This window comes from Helianthus annuus, chromosome 17 (assembly GCF_002127325.2).
Source record: "Helianthus annuus cultivar XRQ/B chromosome 17, HanXRQr2.0-SUNRISE, whole genome shotgun sequence".
In the NCBI taxonomy this organism is placed as follows: domain Eukaryota; kingdom Viridiplantae; phylum Streptophyta; class Magnoliopsida; order Asterales; family Asteraceae; genus Helianthus; species Helianthus annuus.
In genome coordinates this window covers 30,244,314-30,263,202 of record NC_035449.2, presented here as the reverse complement: position 1 = coordinate 30,263,202, position 18,889 = coordinate 30,244,314, and the positions used below count along the sequence as shown (strand labels likewise).

General features: G+C 38.5%; 1 protein-coding gene across 1 annotated transcript; it reads right to left on the bottom strand.

Annotated features, from left to right (window-relative positions):
* Window positions 1–3,455: 3,455 nt before the first annotated feature.
* On the bottom strand, window positions 3,456–8,901 carry LOC110926092 (probable L-ascorbate peroxidase 4, peroxisomal). The gene is made up of 9 exons (XM_022169843.2): window positions 8,628–8,901; window positions 8,435–8,559; window positions 6,798–6,847; window positions 6,561–6,626; window positions 6,287–6,335; window positions 4,984–5,066; window positions 4,803–4,882; window positions 4,609–4,711; window positions 3,456–3,843 (listed from the first exon to the last, which is right to left on the bottom strand). The coding sequence occupies exons 1-9, from the start codon at window positions 8,738–8,740 to the stop codon at window positions 3,655–3,657; spliced, it is 858 nt and encodes a 285-aa protein (XP_022025535.1). The 5' UTR covers window positions 8,741–8,901; the 3' UTR covers window positions 3,456–3,654.
* Window positions 8,902–18,889: the final 9,988 nt, after the last annotated feature.

Sequence of the window (18,889 nt, the reverse complement as noted above, 5' to 3'; positions counted from 1 at the left end):
TAACAAGAGCGTTGGAGGAGTACAACCAAACGAGAGGCGTTTTTACATACTTGAATTGTTGGGAGCTTCTACGCGGAAGTCCTAAATGGTCTAATGTATCGAGCATGACGTCTAGTGGTAGACGTAAAACAAAACGGTCCAAAACATCATCCTCGGTTGATCCGGAAACACCCAATTCCGATGCTCGAAACATCGACTTAAACATTAATTTGGACGACGAGGATGAGGAAGTGGAGTTGGCCCGACCGCCCAGTAGAAGAAGTGAGAAAAAATGAGAAAGACGGAGTCGTATTAGGCAAATTTCGAAGAGATGAACCGACGCCTACAAGACATGCGAGACCTCGGTCATAGGCGTTTGAAGACAATGCAAGAAAGAAATGCCAGAAAAAGAAAAATTGCCGCGCTACAAGAATCGAGACAAATGGAGAAAGACATAGAATTTTTATCTAAACCGATCGATCACCTCGTAGGAGATGCGTTGATCCTAGCGGAAATACGTCGGCAACAAACCCGGACAAATACGGACTTTAGATTTTATGTTTTTTAGCATTTTTCTGTTTTTTTTTTTATTCTTAGTAAAGCAATTTTTTATTTAATGAAATATTATTAATTTTAATTTTAAAAGAAAAACAAAAAAAATAATTGGGTAATAATTGGATGAGGCATTATATCACTACATCCATTTTAAACAAATGCCTTATAATGCACCAATGCTGACTTGACTGCCACATGACAGATCATGCCGAAGGAAGGAGCATTATCTTCACTCACCACTACACATGGTCTAATGGTATGCCCCATCAAAGAACGCTCACAAGTTTGAGCATTTACCTCAAATTTCGTGGTTTACACTCGTTTTTCCTCTATAGGTTGCTCATTTTATCTTGATTTCTTCTATGGATGTGAAATTTTACACGTTTAAACATTTATTCAATCACATTTTTTTATTTTCTTTTTTAACATTCTCTCGAGAACTTTCATGCCAAAGCATGCATTTGAGAGAACGAATGAGACCTTTCTTGAGCCTTTACTCGTTAGAAAGCTGAACGTAAGGGTAGACGGGGTGTTCATGGGTACCCATGATCTGGTAGTGTTACCCAATTGGTAACACTGGCGCCAGTAATCCGGGTATCAAATTTGGGTAGTTGAATCGGGGATTGTTTACCGATTGGAATGAGAGTTGCGTTTATGTGTTGCAAAGGAGAGGAGAGGGATCGAGTTCTTCAGCTTCCACATCTTGTTGAAGGCTTTTGTTTCGCGTAGGTGGTGGAGTGCGGATACATCATATGCTTTTGCTGGGGTTATCCGTATGTGCCCCGCCACCCTAAGTTAAAAGATTATTTTCCTCTTTAAATAAATTCACAATTATGCCCTTCTACCATTTGACTTTCACTTCTACATTTATCAGTTTTGACTTGACTAATTTATACTTGTACTTGTTATAAATCTTGATGCTCTAAAAGTAAAAAGATTTAAATGCTCACATTAGATTTTAAGTTGTTACACCCCACCACCACCACACGTCTATATATCACATGTGACGAAACTTCTTGATTTTCCTATTTTGATTAAAAATCCATCTAAACAAGTAATCGACACTTTTGGCCATAGGACCAAATATAACTGAAAGATAAGAATCATGCCGCGTAGGAATTATGGTGGTAGTGAACGAGACATTTAAACGTGATCGCCTTTCTATAACAAGTTTTGATGTCACATGTAACAAGAAAGGGACCACTTGCATGTCTTAGAAATTCAATGAATCGTGTGTAATCTGCAAAGAAAGAAGAAAATCTACTTCTATAAATTTTGCCATTGTGCAAAAGTTGGAGAACTATATTGTTTTTTGGCCAAACTTATTTTTGTTTTTTGGGGGGGATTAAATATGACAAAAGGTTAAACATGGAGGTTGAAGGTACCAAACACACACTGCCAAACTAGGAAAGACAAAAAGCATGAGTTTAGGAGGGTTAGGTAGATAATGGAGGGAAGTTGGCAGATTCAATAATTTGCACATGCCACAATAATATTATTCCTCTAGTAACTTCAAACTTACACATCAACATGTGTATACTGTCCTAAATAGTTTATACCTTATGCACCTACACTTGTAATCTGTTCTTAACAACTTGAACCTTGCGTATCAAAATTTGTACATTTTGCTTAATAGCTTGTACGATATGCATAATCGCTTGTACATTGGATCCGTAAATAGAGGTGTATACAACCTTGAAAAAAAGACTTGCTTCTAGTCTTCTACGAACGTGGTATACACCCTAACTAATGATTCACAGGACATATATGGTGATCAATAATCAGTTTCACTTTTCAAATCAAAATAATCAGTTTTTGTTTATATAAAATAGTTTCGATTTGTGTTTATATTATCTAAATCTTACTCTCCATCTTTTTAGTACTATAACAAATTTGTTACCCGTGAGTAAAAAGTGAAGGCTATAAATCATAAATGTAATTTATAAAATCATAAAAGCAACATTGTACTATGTCATTAGGGGGGTCAGAGTAGGAGCCGGGAGGGTTCAGTGCGACCCTGCCCCGTCCAGGCACACCACCCCTGAATTCGGTGTAATTTTTTTCACCGTTGACCTTTCACCGATCATCCTGGCAATGAGGAAAAACACAACACATATACATACATCTATAATTCTATATTCTATATACACACACAACACACATACACATATATTCACACATAGGGTGGGGTTCTAGAGTGAACACTAGTGTATTTGTGAACTAAGTGAACAAATCCTGACCATTGATCTACACACGTGTATGGCCAGGATCTTATCATCAAATCGTAAAATACACTAGTGTATTTCAACATCAAATCCTGGCCATTGATCTACACACGTGTATGGCCAGGATTAGTTCACTCAGTTCGTAAGCTACACTAGTGTTCACTCTTGAACCTAATCCTTCACACATATGTGTGTTTATATATATATATGAATTAATTTTCAATTAAAATGAAACGTGATATATGAAAACTAGGAAAACTGAGATGATACTGGGAAACACTGAGACGCTACCATGCATTTTGGAGAAAACAAGGGAAGATGGAGAAAAAACTCATGTGACACACGGGGAAATAAAATATGAGGAAACTAGGACAACTCTCCCCTTAGACCATGTGTAGTGGTACACATGAATAATGCCCCTACCTATGGACGTTGTGCGTCATGTGGCAGTTCAGTTAGCAATGGGGCATTATGGGGCGTTTTTCTAAAATGGATGTAGTGGGGATGTAGGCATTGTGGGCATTATGTTAAAATTATAATTAACATAATTTATTAAACCCAGGGGGCGGTTCCAAGGCATGGAGGGGCGTTTTTTTTTTTGGAAAAAACGCCCAAAAACCCCCACTACGGGTGGTCTTAGCACATGACTAGATGTCTAGATTATAATTAACTCCTAAATTTATTAAACCAACATGCCAGATTTAAAACTAGGTTATATTAATAAACCCAACACAAAGGAATTTAAGTACGTACACATTAGTATATTGTGTATGAGTCCATTAACTAATCAAACCCAAAGTCAAGTTGTCTGGAGTTTAGAACATAACAATAATAGCACAGTAACCTGTATCCCCTGCATAGAAAGTTGTACCTTGTTTCATGTTTGACATTTTAATCACTTGGTCTTTTTGCGGGCTTCATAGAGGTAGCTCAGAATCACCACAGCAGCAGTAACCAAAACACCAACAGCGCTTTGCGCCAATACGACTCCGTCCTTAATTACTGTTTTAGAGCTTGGTGTAAATCCTAATTCAGAGAGTTTCTTGTGTGATAATGCATAGTCATTAAAGAATGCATCTTCATCCTGAAAATAAAATATAAAAAAATAAATAAATAATGTTCAATAATTAAGCAGAACATGGAAAAAACGTACAGTTAAATCAATATATTTAATATATAATGAAAAGGACGCCTACCAACTCATAAAATACCATTTTAGTCATCCCATATAATAATAAGGTATAAATTTGGAAAAAGATGTGTTAACAACCAATCAAATAAAAAAGTCAAATGAGATTAATTGTGGCATTAAGAGAATGTACTGTACAAGTATTAGTTTAAAATTAGTGTAAGAAGGAAGGAACCTAAGTCATGTTGCAGCCAGGAGGATTTAGTTTCATATGACTTACAATGTACCTGAATAAGAGCACAATCTGTGCAAAGGTTGTTGGCAACAGGTGAGTGTGTTTTATTATTATTTGCAAGTTGAAATGGAGGTTAGGGTGGGTGGGGACAGATAATGGGAGCAGACCATTAGTCAGAGTCCAGAGAGGGTCCCAACTGTCAATCTAGGCAAAACCAAACACACAACTGTATTTGGCTTTAATGTTTGTTTGGTTATAGGTTCCCATTTTAGTCGTTAAGGTAGGTTCCTACCCTATTAAAGGATGTCTGTTGGGGTGGTGCGTGTGGGGGCTGGTTGTTTAAACTTTAAACTTTAAAGTTATTATGGTTAAATAGTAAAAGTTTCTAGTTAGGTTTACATATCCGCCATTGTTGTCGCAACTTATTGAGTCGAAAATTGTGTTGTTAACTGAGTCAAACTCGTCCACACAAGAAAACGGTATACCTTGGCGTACAGGTCAACGTAAGGACGGAACGCAGGATCATCCAGCAATGCGATGTCTGTAGGAAGTTTTAGTAGCCCCTCTGATTCGCCTTTCAGAAGTTCACTGGTTTCACAGTATTAGTGTCGTATTAGTATATAGAAAATGATTATTTTAGTATAAATGAGAATGATAGTGAAGCTTCATCCAGTTTTACATGAAGTATGAGTTATCGAATTTCAGTGGCTCCCTAGTCCAAGGGCCTTCGAAGCCCGATCTTTCAGGATGTGCTCTTCCCTGCAACGTCAAAAATTCAGCAAGAAACAAGAAAAACATTAACATGAATGGAAAAAAGAGTATTATTAAGGTATTCGTCTAACAAGAAACTAGCAACGTACAAGGGTGTGTCCTCCAGATAGGGCTACAATATCCTTGTCAGATAAACCCATGCGGTAAAATATGTCCCGCAAGTGTGGTGCACCTAAATCAGTACATGTTAGAAAAATTAAAAACCTATCATATTGATGAAAGTAACGAGTATAATACATTAATACGTAAACAATAACACAAAGTTCCCAGTGGACACTTGACCTTGTGAAATCCTTCACAGACAAGTTGAGCTTTGTAGAAAGTAATACGAAATGAAAATGATTGTTGGTAAATAAGTAACAGTATTTGTTTGACTTTAGCATATAACAAGTGTTCATGTCAATATTCATCATAGATTCATAGGTATTTCAATTGTTTCACTTGATTATGTTGGCATGAGTTTTGCAAAATACAATTGCTTCTAGAAGATAAAGTAGAAGGTCCAAAAAATTTTGGCGTGTGTTCATATAATCCTTTGGATATACGCATTCATGAAGATATCGATAAAATCTTGTTTGTTGAGAAAATAGACTACTTTCAACAATATCAGAAATTAGTACCATAGCAAAATGTCCAAAACACCCTTGTTGATCAAGGGGAAACGGATAAATTGCTCAACACAAGAGGCGATGCTTTCCTGAGAGGCATTGGGGTTTTAACCAATATTACCTCATCAAAGTTAACAAAGTATATATGTGTGTTATTATGATACTGATATGTCTAGTGAATAGCTTGTTTATTACTAGACAACTATTGCTTATATACAAGGACGGTTAAAATCAATTAATACAGAAGTGGGAAAACAACAGATGCTGAACTGTACAGTAGGATCAGCAAGAGATCTTTATAATGCAATCACAAACAACCATCTTACAAATTTTCTCTCAACATTTCCGGTGTCTGTATTTAACAAAATTCGCATCGTCAATCCAAAGGATGTAAGGCGTCTTTCAGCCAATCGGGATCATTATGTTAGTTTGTTTTGAGTTTATGAAATATTAAAGAATACCCATTTCAGGATTCCCTTCAGTTCTTTGAATTCGTTTAATCATATCATCTGTCATCCGAGTGAGATTAGGGTACCATGCAATTAGCCAATGACTGATTGGCAAGTCTTGCATTGGTGGGTGATGAACAAAAACCACCCTTCAACTGTAGTGATGTCATTACAGTTATAATTATAAACTCATTAATCGTGTCAACGATATAACTGTTTCAGATCAGGAACGAGACGCTGATCGAAGAATCATCTTGTAACTACCGAGACACTATTTAAAATAGGCCTCAGTTCTTATAAAAGATTTTATTAAGAATAAAATAAGGATCAAAAACCTTTGGTAGCATTTGGGAGTCTGCCTTCCTTGGGAGAGACCGTTGAGTCCTAGAAAAAAAGATAAGAGTTTGTTAATGAAGAGTAGATTTACTGAAAGAATAATTCCCATCGCGTTCTTATATATGTGCGTCGTCTAGAGAGTAACATTTCAAAAAGAAATTAAGCATAAAACGATACGATATGTGACCAGTCGTGCAGGAGAGAAGCAAGAAAAATAAAAGAAATGAACCTTGACAGAAAAACTTGAAAAACTAATGTGATAAATCATGATACCTGTCTACCAGGAACAAAGTCAACAGTAGGGCCACCAGTAACCTCCACAGCAACAACTCCCGCAAGCTACAAACAGAGATCCTTTCGTGGTGAGCCGTAAGTTACATTTCACATTTTATATACCGTGTGCGCTTGTGTATATGTTACAATAGGAGTTAAGTTACCACAAAACAATAAACTAGAAACCCCTATGTCTAAATGTATCAATACAAACTTCTTTAGCATCAATGAATGCACCTGATATAGATCTGCATAAGTAATCCTTGGATGTTTGGACTTTATTTCCTCTGCGGTAAGAAAGAGGATACACATTAAAGCAACAAACAGGAGAAGTAGTTTATTCAAGTATATATCTTTTCTCTTTATAGATAACACAGCAAATCTATCAAGAATGCTGTAAAGATTGAAAGTGGAAACACAACAAGCCTCAGTTTAAGGAGTTCAATTTCAATCTTGACAGTAAACAAAATGCTTTTAAGTTTTGAGCTCAAGTCCTTTAACTAAACCTTTTATCACCTACACAAGACGGTTTCGGATAGGGGTGTGCACTTTTAAGATAACTCATCAATATCCAGTTGACCAGTTCCAATACAAGTCAGCCTAAAATCATCAAACCAATGTTCTAGTAACTTTAAGTTCTTCACTATAGACCAATAAGCTATGAAGCCCCTTGTCCACCCCTATGTTGTCATGGCGTAAAGGCACACTCAAGGTGCATAGGCCTGGCCTGGACCCTAAGCGCCAGGCACTTAAAAAGCGGAGGGCTTTTTTAAGCCAGGTGCATAGTATAAAATGCCATTTTTGGGGGTTTTAAACATGTTTTAGGCTTGTTTAGGGCTGTCTTGGGTCGATTTCATGCTTATTTAGGTTATAATTCCAGCCTTTTTAAACATTTTGGGCCAGAATCAGAAAATGCTTTGAACTTGCGACCGCACCTTTGAGAGCATAGCGCAAATGCTGCGCTGGGCTGCCCTGTAGGTGCACGCCTTTGATAACATAGGTTCACCCAGTGGGACACTGTCATTTTATTTACTTAAATTGGCGCATGTGAACTCATTTTAAGTTTGCAGCATGAACAACAATGCTTGGTTCGCTGGAATTCAATGGAATTGGAATTTGAATTCCATCTCTTAAGATGTTTGGTTCACAGAATTTGATGGAATTGGAATCTCAATTCCAATCTTCATGTGTTTGGTTGACAATGGAATTGGAATTGGAATTAGGCTTGAATTCCTTCAAATTCCTTTAACTAAAGTAATTCAAAATCCTTCCTATATGTGAAGGAATTAAAGTAAATTCATTGGAATCTTCGAACGTTTCGACCCGCACCGTTTCAATCCGTACCGTTTCGACCCGTAACGTTTCGACGAGAACAGTTTCGACCCGTACCATTTCGAATCGAACCGTTTCGACGCGAACCGTTTCGACCCGTACCGTTTTGACTTGTACCGTTTCGAATCGAACCGTTTCGACACATACCGTTTCGACCCGAACTGGTGGTTGTGGGTGCCGGGGTGATGGATTCCAATTCATTTGACAACCAAACACAACAAAAATGGAATTGAGATTCCAATTCCAATTGGAATGTTTAAATTCCAAATCCAATTCCTTCAAATTCTAATTCCTATACAAATTCCAATTCCAATTCCAAATCATCCCGCGAACCAAACGCCCCCTTAAGCTTAAGCCCGGAGGGATATCCTCCAAATCCTAAACCTACTTGCAAAAATACTAAGCATATCCTGTAAGTGTGGTGATATTATATATCTAGCAACAACAGCCAAACAATATCAACGTTACTAATTCCTGCAGTTGAAAAAACTAAAGTACTCCCGACTTGACACACAAAGACCTAATAAGAAAGAAAAATTGACCGCAAAAATCGATAGCAATCTTCAATCCATTGTTAGAGCCATGACTATACTCCTCCTCTGTTCTAATCGAACCGTTGGGACCTCCGGTTTTCGTATTCACATCGTATGTTCCAGCATCATGCCACCTACAACAACATCATCATAATCAATTTCAATACAGTCATACATGCATGTATGTATGTTTAAGACTTACGCTAATCGAAGCATGATTGGTGCGCAATTCTTGTTGGCGATAAAAGCACGAAGCTCCCGACGAGCTTTATCAATCTGTTTAAGGTATTCGGTGTCTACAATAGGCATCGCCATTGATTATGCACACAGTGAAGGTGAAAGTGCGAGTGTCTGTGGAGTCTTGGGAAGAGCACACACACCACTGAAGATATTATAGATGGATAGGCTAAAAACAGAAGAAGTGATCTTCTGTGGTCGAGTTCATTGGTTTGTGTGTTTGACCTTCATCTACGGTACATGTTGTAATCATCTTTTATTATTTATTTATTTATTTATTTTCAAGACGTGTTCCACGTTTAGCAGCATCTAACTTGAATAGTCCAGATTATCATTTGCGTTGGTGTTTGTAGATGCATAAGTGAGTCCGGACCTCTCTCAATTGGTCGGATCGCAACAAAATGACCGCACATCTTAGGCTATAGGGTGTGGTCATGACCCTCATGACCACCATGACCCTCCACATAGGCACCACATCATCCATCTTTAATCCATTATTCAAAACCACTACCCTAAGGGTGTGGTCATGACCCAAACCACTATCCCCTTTATTTTTGTTAATTTGTTTTTGTCTTAAAATTATCAAATGGGAGGGTCGTGGTAAGCGTGGTTTAATCCATGGGAACCACCATCAATCAAGAAGGGGGATGGTATACCATTTAATTAATGATCCTATGTGGAAATAATGTTCCAATCCATGACCCCCACACCCCATAGCCTTAGGGTCCGTCCTTCTCGTCACATTAAGGGACGCATGTTCAAAAGTGCGTCCCACCAAATGATATCATCAAAGTCAACTAGTATAAATACCTCCATCAAGTACACCACAAGTACGATTTTTTGAACCTCCGTCCAGTGGCGGATCTAGGATTCCGACCAAGCGGGAACGTTTTATAAATAAGCGGTAACGAAATCGAAAAAACGTCAAATTTTTCCAAAATTTACACTAAAAACGTCAAAAATTTTCCGACCAAGCGGTAGCCTATCCGCCCCTGCCTCCGTCCCTACTTTCTATCTCTAGCAAATACTTATCCACATGCCGGAGGTTGGTCGCAGAGTGACCCTCCTGTCACACCCCAACAATATGAATTTTATTATGATTAACGCCTCGAACTGTGAGATTGAAATTAAAATATGAATGTAAGGTTTCTACAATTAGAATACGAATACGAACATTTTTAAAATAGAAATACGAAAATACGAGGCGTTACACCTCCCACCTCTGCGACGAGCCCAACGGTTTGTTCAGTGTGCAGGTTCAGATCTTCAAGCTGTTCCAAGGTCTAAACGTGGTCTTTCAATGTCCGGCCACTTTTTGGGTCTTCAATTGGCGCCATCTGATTTAACGTTCATAGTCTTTCACTAGTTGAACTTCTTGAACAAAACCACTTATCTATGGCGGCTCCAGGTTCTATAAATCTGGGATCTATTGTCAGCTCACAAGCTACATCTCCTACGAACACTACGATAATGGTCACAGCTCCTTTGAGCTCTGGACCAGGAACATCGTTGCCATTTATAATGATGCCAACTCCATCCGCATCGGAGTTCGACGAAGATTTTCTCACAAAAAATGCTAGTCTCCTTAGACGTCTGAAAGCTCAGCAAGCTCGTGATGAACAGATCCTCAGTTTACGAACTAGGTTGTTCGCGGAAGATTCACCGGTAAGGACTACGGGTCCTATGGCTTTCACCACTCCTACTTTCTCCACAATTGTTACTCCGACAGAAGGAATTTATAACAATTATTATGTGCAGGGATCCACGGGACCATCTCCAGCAGTCATGACACGTACGCACCCTCATCCGGCCGTCGCCAATGATCCAGAACTTACAAAGCCTTATCATCTGGTGTCGATGACTGCAAAATCAAAGTACAGTGCACGGATCGTCCATGCCAAACTCCTGACGAAGTTAAAAATGCCATCCACAGTAAAAAAAATATGATGGCACTACGGATCCGGATGACCATATGTTCGACTTTGATGGTGCTGCACGAGTCGAGCAATGGTCAATGTCGGCTTAGTGTTTTATGTTTTCTCAAACCCTAACCGGGGCAGCTCGGGTGTGGTTTGATGCACTCAACAAAGGCGAAATCAACAATTTCGAGGAACTCCGGAGATTATTTCTTCAAAATTTGAGTCAGCAAAGGCATTATTCAAAAGAAATAACCGAAGTGCATAACATCTGGTAGGGGTGAGCAAATTAACCACCATAACCGATAACCGAACCATAACCAACATAACCGAACCACTAATAACCAATATAACCAATGGTTATGGTTATGAAACTTTGTATAACCGCTCAATCGGTTATGGTTATGGATATGAAGCTTTGGTTAACTGATATAACCGAAACCGAACCGAACTTGTGATGTTAACTTTACATAATGGATTTGTGTTTTACAAAACCATATAGAGGGTTTTTAGTAAGATAAAAGTATGTTAGTAACAAAATGATCTTGATGTAGATGTCATTTATTTTGATAAAGAACTAAGATGTGATGACCATAATTGTTTTTGTTTGAGAATTACCTTATTAAAAAGAACCCTAAATCGGTAGTTCAAATCGTGCACAACCCTATTTATTTCAAACCTTGCTTGGTTACTTAACTGAAATTAACCAAAACCGAACCATAACCGACTTCATAACCGATTAACCATAACCGAGGTTTGGTTATGGTTATGGTTACTGTTGATGCAACAAACACGAGACCAAGGATGGTAGCTGAGTTGGTTAGGCAAGAAGGCTGAAGGGTTCAGCCTTGCCTAACGCAGGTCGCGGGGTCCCCCCACGTTTGCAAAACATGGAAGGAGGTTCACTAGTATGTAATTGTTATTTGCTTTAAAGTTCTTTCTCCGAGATGAGTTCGAATCCAGAAATGAGAGCAAATAGAATGTGTGTGGTGGATGTGACGAGGAGTAACTTGGAAGTGAGCAAGTACTCTGTGAATGACCAGAGATGAAGGAATCTCTCTGTTTCGGAATGTCTTTTTGGAGTGAATGAGCTGTCTTCTTATAGGGGAAGACATCTCCTCAAATGGTATGTACAAGACTAGTGGAACCTGTTTGCAATGGAGGGTTTCCCCTTTTGGGGTTGAAGGCTTTGGACCCCTGGGTAATAGCATGTATCGTGCAGACCTGCTCTGCTTTTGTGGGCGTGAGTTGGTGAAACGAGTTCTCAGATGTGATTGATTACTGTTCCTCGCTTTTCCCACTTTACAGTTTTTCAACCGGTGAACCTTTCAACCTTTTAAGCATTTGCATATCTAGTCACTTTATTTAGTCTTGGGCTACCCCCGTCATCAGCCCCCCAAGTCAGAGGTTTTTGGGGTAGTATGCTCAAAGACTTCTGACTTTTATGCATATGTTTTGTCACTTGAATGTTTCAAGGGTTCGCTGCTTGAAGGTTTGAAAGGCTGAAGGCAGTTAATTTTTGAATTTGAATTTTAAATGATTGATTTGATTGATGTGTGTCAGTTGATAGGGCGGCGGTTTTGCAGCAGTTATTATTTACCTTTATTACCCCTATTGTAGGTTTATATTTATTTCGTAATTTGTGAATCCTTTCCATTTTACTCATAACTTCTCCAAGTTTCTGCCATTTATCCTCCTTCTCTAAGGTTAGTTTTCTTTACATCTTTCATTCTTCGCTTTTTGTTTAAAAAATGGGTGCTCTTAAGGACTTAGCAAAGTCATTTTCTCGAATGACACAAGAGGAGGTAGATTTATTTTGTTTGGAATATGGCATTGATAAAAATTTTAACCCAACTTCCCCTGCTTGCGATGTTTCCGTTGATAAACCAAACCCTGGTTCGATTGCTCTGTATTGTCGTCATTTTCAATGGTTGAATCTTCGTTACCCCTTTTCTTTTTTCGTTTTGAACTTGCTTGAGTATTATCGGGTTTCTTTTGGGCAAGTTCATCCGAAGGGGATGGCTAGGGTTTTGCATTTTGAAGTTTTGTGTCGTGCTCTTGGATATGGTCCTTCTTTGTTGCTTTTCCGGCGATTTTTTCGTTTGGCCAAGAATGGTGACTGGTTCACCTTTGAGACATCAAAGGTTGATACTTGCCTTATTTCATCCATGGTTACAACACTTGGGTCCTGGAAGGATCGCTTTTTCTGGGTTTCCGAGTCTATTGTTCCTTTCAAAATGGTGTGGAGGCATCCGGATGCTGTTCTTAATGATCCGGAGCCTTCTGAATCTAAGTTGAACGATGCCTTTCTTACAGCCATTCGGGGGTGCCCTTCGAGGGTTCGTCCCTTCCCCGAACATTTGTTAGTGCTTTTAGGGGTTAGTAACATTTGGGGGAAAGCCGATCGGGATCCGGTGCTAATGAGAAATGGCATTGGTATGCATTTTCCCCCTTTTGCCTTTTACTCATTTCGCTTTGCTTATGACTTATTTGCTTTTGTTTGTTTTTGTCAGTCATGTCTGCTTTGGATTTTATCAAGAGTGACGACACTTCTGATGTTGTGTTTAAGGATGCCCCGTCTGTTCCGGGTGAGAATGTTGTGGTTAGGACTGCCGAGCAAAGGTTTGAGGGCACGGGTTATGCTAGTGTTGCCAACGTCAAGGGCTTTTCTAAGTCTAATGCTTCCAAGTCTTCAACTCGCCGATCTTCTCGTCGTTTGTTGAAAGCTGGTCCTCAATCCACTTCTACTGAACCAGTGGATTTGAGTGATGATATTGAAGTTTCGGAAGATCAAGTTGAAGCAGGTGTTGAGAAGGACAAGGAGTTGGTTGTTCGTGGTAAAAAGGTTCAAAGCAAGAAGGTTGTTTCTACCCCTGTTTAGGAGTCTTCAAGCAGGGACGTTGAAGGGTTGAATCCTGAAGGGACTTATGTGCCTGCTTGGTTGGTGAAAAATGACGACACCTTCAAAGATGCTGTTGTTTGTGAGGATGCTCTTAGTCATCTCGCTCCTCCTTCTGTGCACAAGACCATTGCTGAGATGGATGATGACTTAATGTTGTCTCAGATGGTTTTGAGCACTTGCAACCTTGCTGCCATGCTTCCTCAAGGTATTACTCGTTTTCGTCAAAGGATGCAAGAGTATGAGGACTTCTCCAAGAAGAAGGATAAGATGAAATCCTCCCTATCATCGATGAAAAAGGAGATAGCTAGTTTTGTCGAGAAGGAAGCAGCGTGGCGGAAGGAGGTTAGTGATTTGAAGAAGATGCATGATATTGAGATGGGTGATTTGAAGAAGAGTTTTGAAGCTAACTTGCTGAAGTTAAAAGCTGACCGGGAGGCCTTGGCTGTTCAGCAACAGGCCTTTCGTGAGGAAAAAGAAGGGTTGAAAGCTTCGGTTGGCCGTGTTACTGCTAACAATCAGTGGTTAATTGAGCATGGTTTCCAGCAGGTTGTCACTTACCTTTTACATTCCAAGGAGTTCAATTCTGCCCTTGGTGATGTTTATACTAAGCTTCTGAACCTGGGGAAACACCAAGGCCTTATTGCTGGTTACAAGCTTCATGAATCTGGACATCCCTTGGAGAAATCACCTTTGTTTCGTCCCGAGGCTTCTGATATTTTCAAAGGCTCCGTTGAGCAGATGGAGAGGCTAACCTATCCCTATGTTCAGGAGGTTTCTTCTTGCTTTGGTAAGCCTTTATCTGTTTTACAGGATTTGAAACCTGAGGGACTGAATGAAAAGGTGTGTGCTGAGGTTTTGGGCTCCCTTTCAAAGAAGAGATCTTACTCCGGGGATAGTGATGATACCCTCTCGAGTCTGCCTGATGCTTCAAAAGATGTTGGTTTGGAGGCCTCCGCGGTTGGTGGTGATGATGGTGCTAAGGCCAAGAAGTCTAAGAAAGCCAAGAAGTCCAAAACTGAAGGTTCCAAGCCTTCTGCCACCTGATGTTTATTCGTAGCTTTCTTAGCAAACACTTTATGTCTGTAATATTTTAAACAATATTAGGTTTCCAGGAACCCTTAAGGTTCCTGTTGGTGGTTTGTTAGGCCTATATGGCCACTTGAACAATAGTTTCTCTTGCAAGTTACTAGAACTTGCTTTAACTCTTATCTGAAGGTTTTTCGTGGCCTTCCTAGTTATGATATGATGGTTATTATGTTACTTGTGGTATGTTTGTTTACTTGTTTTGCTTGGTTTGTTTGGTGGACCATCAACCCTTCAAGCCTTTTGGTTAACTGTTTTTTGGGTTGCGGCCTTCAACGTTTCGAGCATATTATCTGGGTGGCTTGAAGCCTTGGTAGCTTCTGGTTTGGTTTGCGTGTTTTATTGATGGGTCTGCTTATTTGTCAATTGTCATTTTTCTTCGGCCTTGTCTTTGTTGAGTTTACTTTGTCTTTATGTTTTTTACACTTTAAAGTGTTCAGTGCTGCAGACACTTTACCTTAGTGTTTATTAACAATAAGACGTAGTATCTATCCTTTTCATTATTTCTTTGTAATTTACTTGATTTCGTAAGCCTATTTGTTGATTATATTTCTAAGACTTAAGGAACGATTGGTGTAGGCTGTTCAAACCTGTCTATGAGACATTATTGTTTTTGCTTAATAAATCTCATGGAGTTGTATTGATTTAGGAACTCACCCCTTATATAGGTTTATTCAACCCTTGAACCTATTGAGCGATATGGCCTGGGAGCTCATCCCCTTACATGGCCCTTGCCATGGAGTTTTTTGCTAGGTTCTCAACCAGATATTAGGATAGAAAGACAAGTTTGATAAATCAACTTCATTCATTCAAGCAGTATCTGCTTTTTACAAAAGGTTTTCATTTTGATACAAACCAAACTTTTTTGTCTAAACATAGAACTTTCTCAGGGTTTCTCCGTTCCAATGTCTTGGAAGCCTTTTGCCTTCTGAGTCTGCTAGCTTATAGGATCCGCCCTTGTGTGCTTCGAGGATGGTATATGGACCTTCCCATTTTGGGCCCAGCTTCCCTTGATTTTCTTTTTTGCTAGCTTCGTTGTTTCTGAGGACTAGATCCCCTGGCTTGAAGCGTTCGTTCTTAACCTTCTTGTTGTAGTAGGCTTCCATCTTTTGTTTGTATTTGGCTTCTTGTATTGCCGCTTGATCTTGGGCTTCCTCTAGGAGTTGTAAATTCAACATGGTCTCTTGTTGATTTACTTCGGGATCCATGTTGACAATTCGTTGGGTTACAACTCCTATTTCAGCAGGGATTACGGCCTCGGATCCAAATACCAAGCTGTAAGGTGTTTTCTTGTGACTTGCTTTTTCGGTTGTTCTAATTGCCCATAAAATGCTAGGCAATTCTTCGAGCCAATTGCTTTCATATCTCCCCAATCTTGTTTTGATGCCTTCCACAATGCTTCTGTTGGTCCTTTCGACCTGGCCGTTTGACTGCGGGTAAGCCACTGAGCTAAAGATCTGGTTGATCCTGTATTCCTTGCACCAAAGGCTGAAAGGTTTCTCGGCAAATTGCTTTCCATTATCGGTAACAATTACCCCCGGCAACCCATAGCGGCAGATGATATTTTCCCAAACGAAGTCCATGACTTGTTTTGTCACACCTAAACCGATGGCGGAAACATCGGGATGAGACGAACAAATTGCTCAAAACAACATAACACTAATTGTTACAATATAATTTAAATTCAATTTCATAAATTCTAAAATGTCATACATTGTTCAAATAAACCAAAACAAGATTCCAACATAGTTTATTTCTAGGTGTGTTTCTAATCCACCCTAACTTGATTCTTGAATTCTTCATCTATCAACCTGCAACATGTATTAAAATAACATCAACAAAAATGTTGGCGAGTATACAAGTTTGATACGTAGCATAGTAGAATAAAATAGTTTAAGTACTCATATCCAACATGAACAACATAATACAAGTTACTAATATGCTGAAACAGTGTCACCATATGTCAACCCAAGTTTCCAACGCAAACACCCCAAGACTCACTCAAGGGCGGTGCGTAAATAAGTATAAGAAGTTTAACAAGTCTCACAAGTTTCCAACGCAAACACCCCAAGACTCACTCAAGGGCGGTGCGTAAATAAGTATAAGAAGTTTAACAAGTCTCACAAGTTTCCAACGCAACCACCCCAAGACTCACTCAAGGGCGGTGCGTAAATAAGTATAAGAAGTCTAACAAGTCTCACAAGTTTAACAAGTTTAACAAGTCTAACAAGTTTAATAAGTTTAACAAGGTTAATGAGCATATAGACACGAAAAGTTTACCTAGCATACGAGATTAACAAGCATCAAATTGTGTCATGTTTAAAATGGATAGAGTGCGCATTTAACAAGTTTCAAGTGTTGTGTAATTTGAATATGGAATACATGTTGCACCCAAAGTGTTTAAAACGAAAATGGGATCGAATATACTCACATTGGTTGCGTATGAGAATTACACTTAAACTGTGAGTGGGGTTGATGAAGTCTCGAGATCACAAGTTTTGCGTATAGAGATTCCTTGAAAAAAATAACGCATGAGTAAGGATTGAGAAACCGAACGAACGGAACGATTATCCTAAATATGGAAAAATATTACATAACGAACTCGTTATTATTTATTTGGTTAAAATAAGAATCCTAACATTTGAGGTTTACAACTATATTAATTATTAAAATTATTTCATTTTTTTTTTACGTTTTGTATAAAAAAACAAACAAGTATAACTTATTTGGTTTAAAAGGTTTATATATAAAAAAATAAAAATGAAACTGTTATAAATTTTTGTATATAGTATTACTAGGAGACACCTACAAAATTAAATATATACCTATCATTTAGTATTGGTTTTTACTTTTAATAACATAAAATATTCTATATATAACGTTTTTAGACATCTTCCTTCGATAAAGAATATGACAGGAACAATACATGTATTATTTTCTTTCACTTGTTTTTGTAAGGTGGTAAATGGGAAAGGAAGGTGTTGTGTAACAACTGAATAAAACGAAGGACAAAAGGAGAACGAGAAATTATACCGAAACGGTTCGGGCTACACTCCGTCGTGTGTTCCGGTTCCGGCGGCGTCTCCGGCGCTGCATGTTATCAGCTTCATTATTTAATCACTACTCAACTGAACATGAACAAGTCGCATCGCAGCTTGATTCGTTTAAGCGTATATAACAAGGATTATAACCGAGTGGGATGATCGGAGGATATACCGAAACAAAAGGTTCTGGTGCGGTTCAGACGGGACTTCGGACGTTTCCGCCGGAGATCCAATCTGCGGCGATGTCCTTCGATACTCCGGCAACGACTAGCTTCTATGGCAAGGTTGTGCGAAAGATGTCGAAGTGTGTGATGATTCTGTGAGGGTGTCGAGTATGATTGTGTTCCGAAAGGTGATGAGAGTCCCGATATTTATAGCGTGTTTCGGTCTCGTAGATCATGGAAAAAGTCGTGATTGATTTGTACGTGTTTTATGAACGAGTCCAAGTTCGTGATTTGCATAGTTTAGGGGAAACGCGGAAATTATACAAACTATCAAAGAAATCAGCGTGAATGAAGTTTGGAAACATAGCTGTAAGTTTGCGGTGTTTCGTAAGGCGCCAAAACTGGTTTGAAATGGAGGCTCGTTATGTAATAAATGAGATATAGGGAATTGCACAAAAAAACAAAATGGAATTCACTCGTTTTTCCTTTTTGATTCAATAACTTTTATATAATAAATGCACAAATAGTCCCTGTTATATTTTTCTGATAATTACACAAGTAGTCCCTCAACTTTAAGGAATAAGTTAAATTATTAAATTGACTGGTTTGGTTTAGATTTCCTAACTAACTTAACATAACTAACTACGTTAACTTGTATCACCTTAACTAACTTTAAAATCTAACGAGACTTATTATTTTTTTATAAAAAGAATAATATTAACTAATTTAATTAGTTAAATAAAAAGAAATGAATAACCATTTTTTATAAATGAAATAAATTAACGATATCTTTCAACGATTATTTATTTCGCGAAAAATTAAAGCTTAGGATCCGTCTTTTTCTTTTTAAACGGGTCGGATTTTGAAACGGGTCAATTTTGACGGGGTTTACAGTCTCCCCTACTTTAGGAGATTTCGTCCTCGAAATCTAAGATGAAAACTTTTGAAAGGATTCAAAAAAAAAAATAGATGAGACTTGATCACAATGTTTTTAAGATAATTGTTTTCGTGAATGCGTCACATAGTATATGATGTTTCAAAAAAAAATTTCACATAGCATATAATGTTTCAAATAGTTTCACATGAAATTTCACATAGAATAACATGTAAATTTGAAA

Bases quoted from the DNA above. Each gene is read 5' to 3' on its own strand.
- LOC110926092 (XM_022169843.2), bottom strand. From the start codon at position 8,740: ATGGCGATGCCTATTGTAGACACCGAATACCTTAAACAGATTGATAAA. The intron at 6,848-8,434 runs GTCAATTTTTCT...TTCTTACCGCAG, and splicing joins GATTGCTATCGATTTTTGCG to AGGAAATAAAGTCCAAACAT. The intron at 5,067-6,286 runs GTTTTTGATCCT...GTACTGATTTAG, and splicing joins ACTCCCAAATGCTACCAAAG to GTGCACCACACTTGCGGGAC.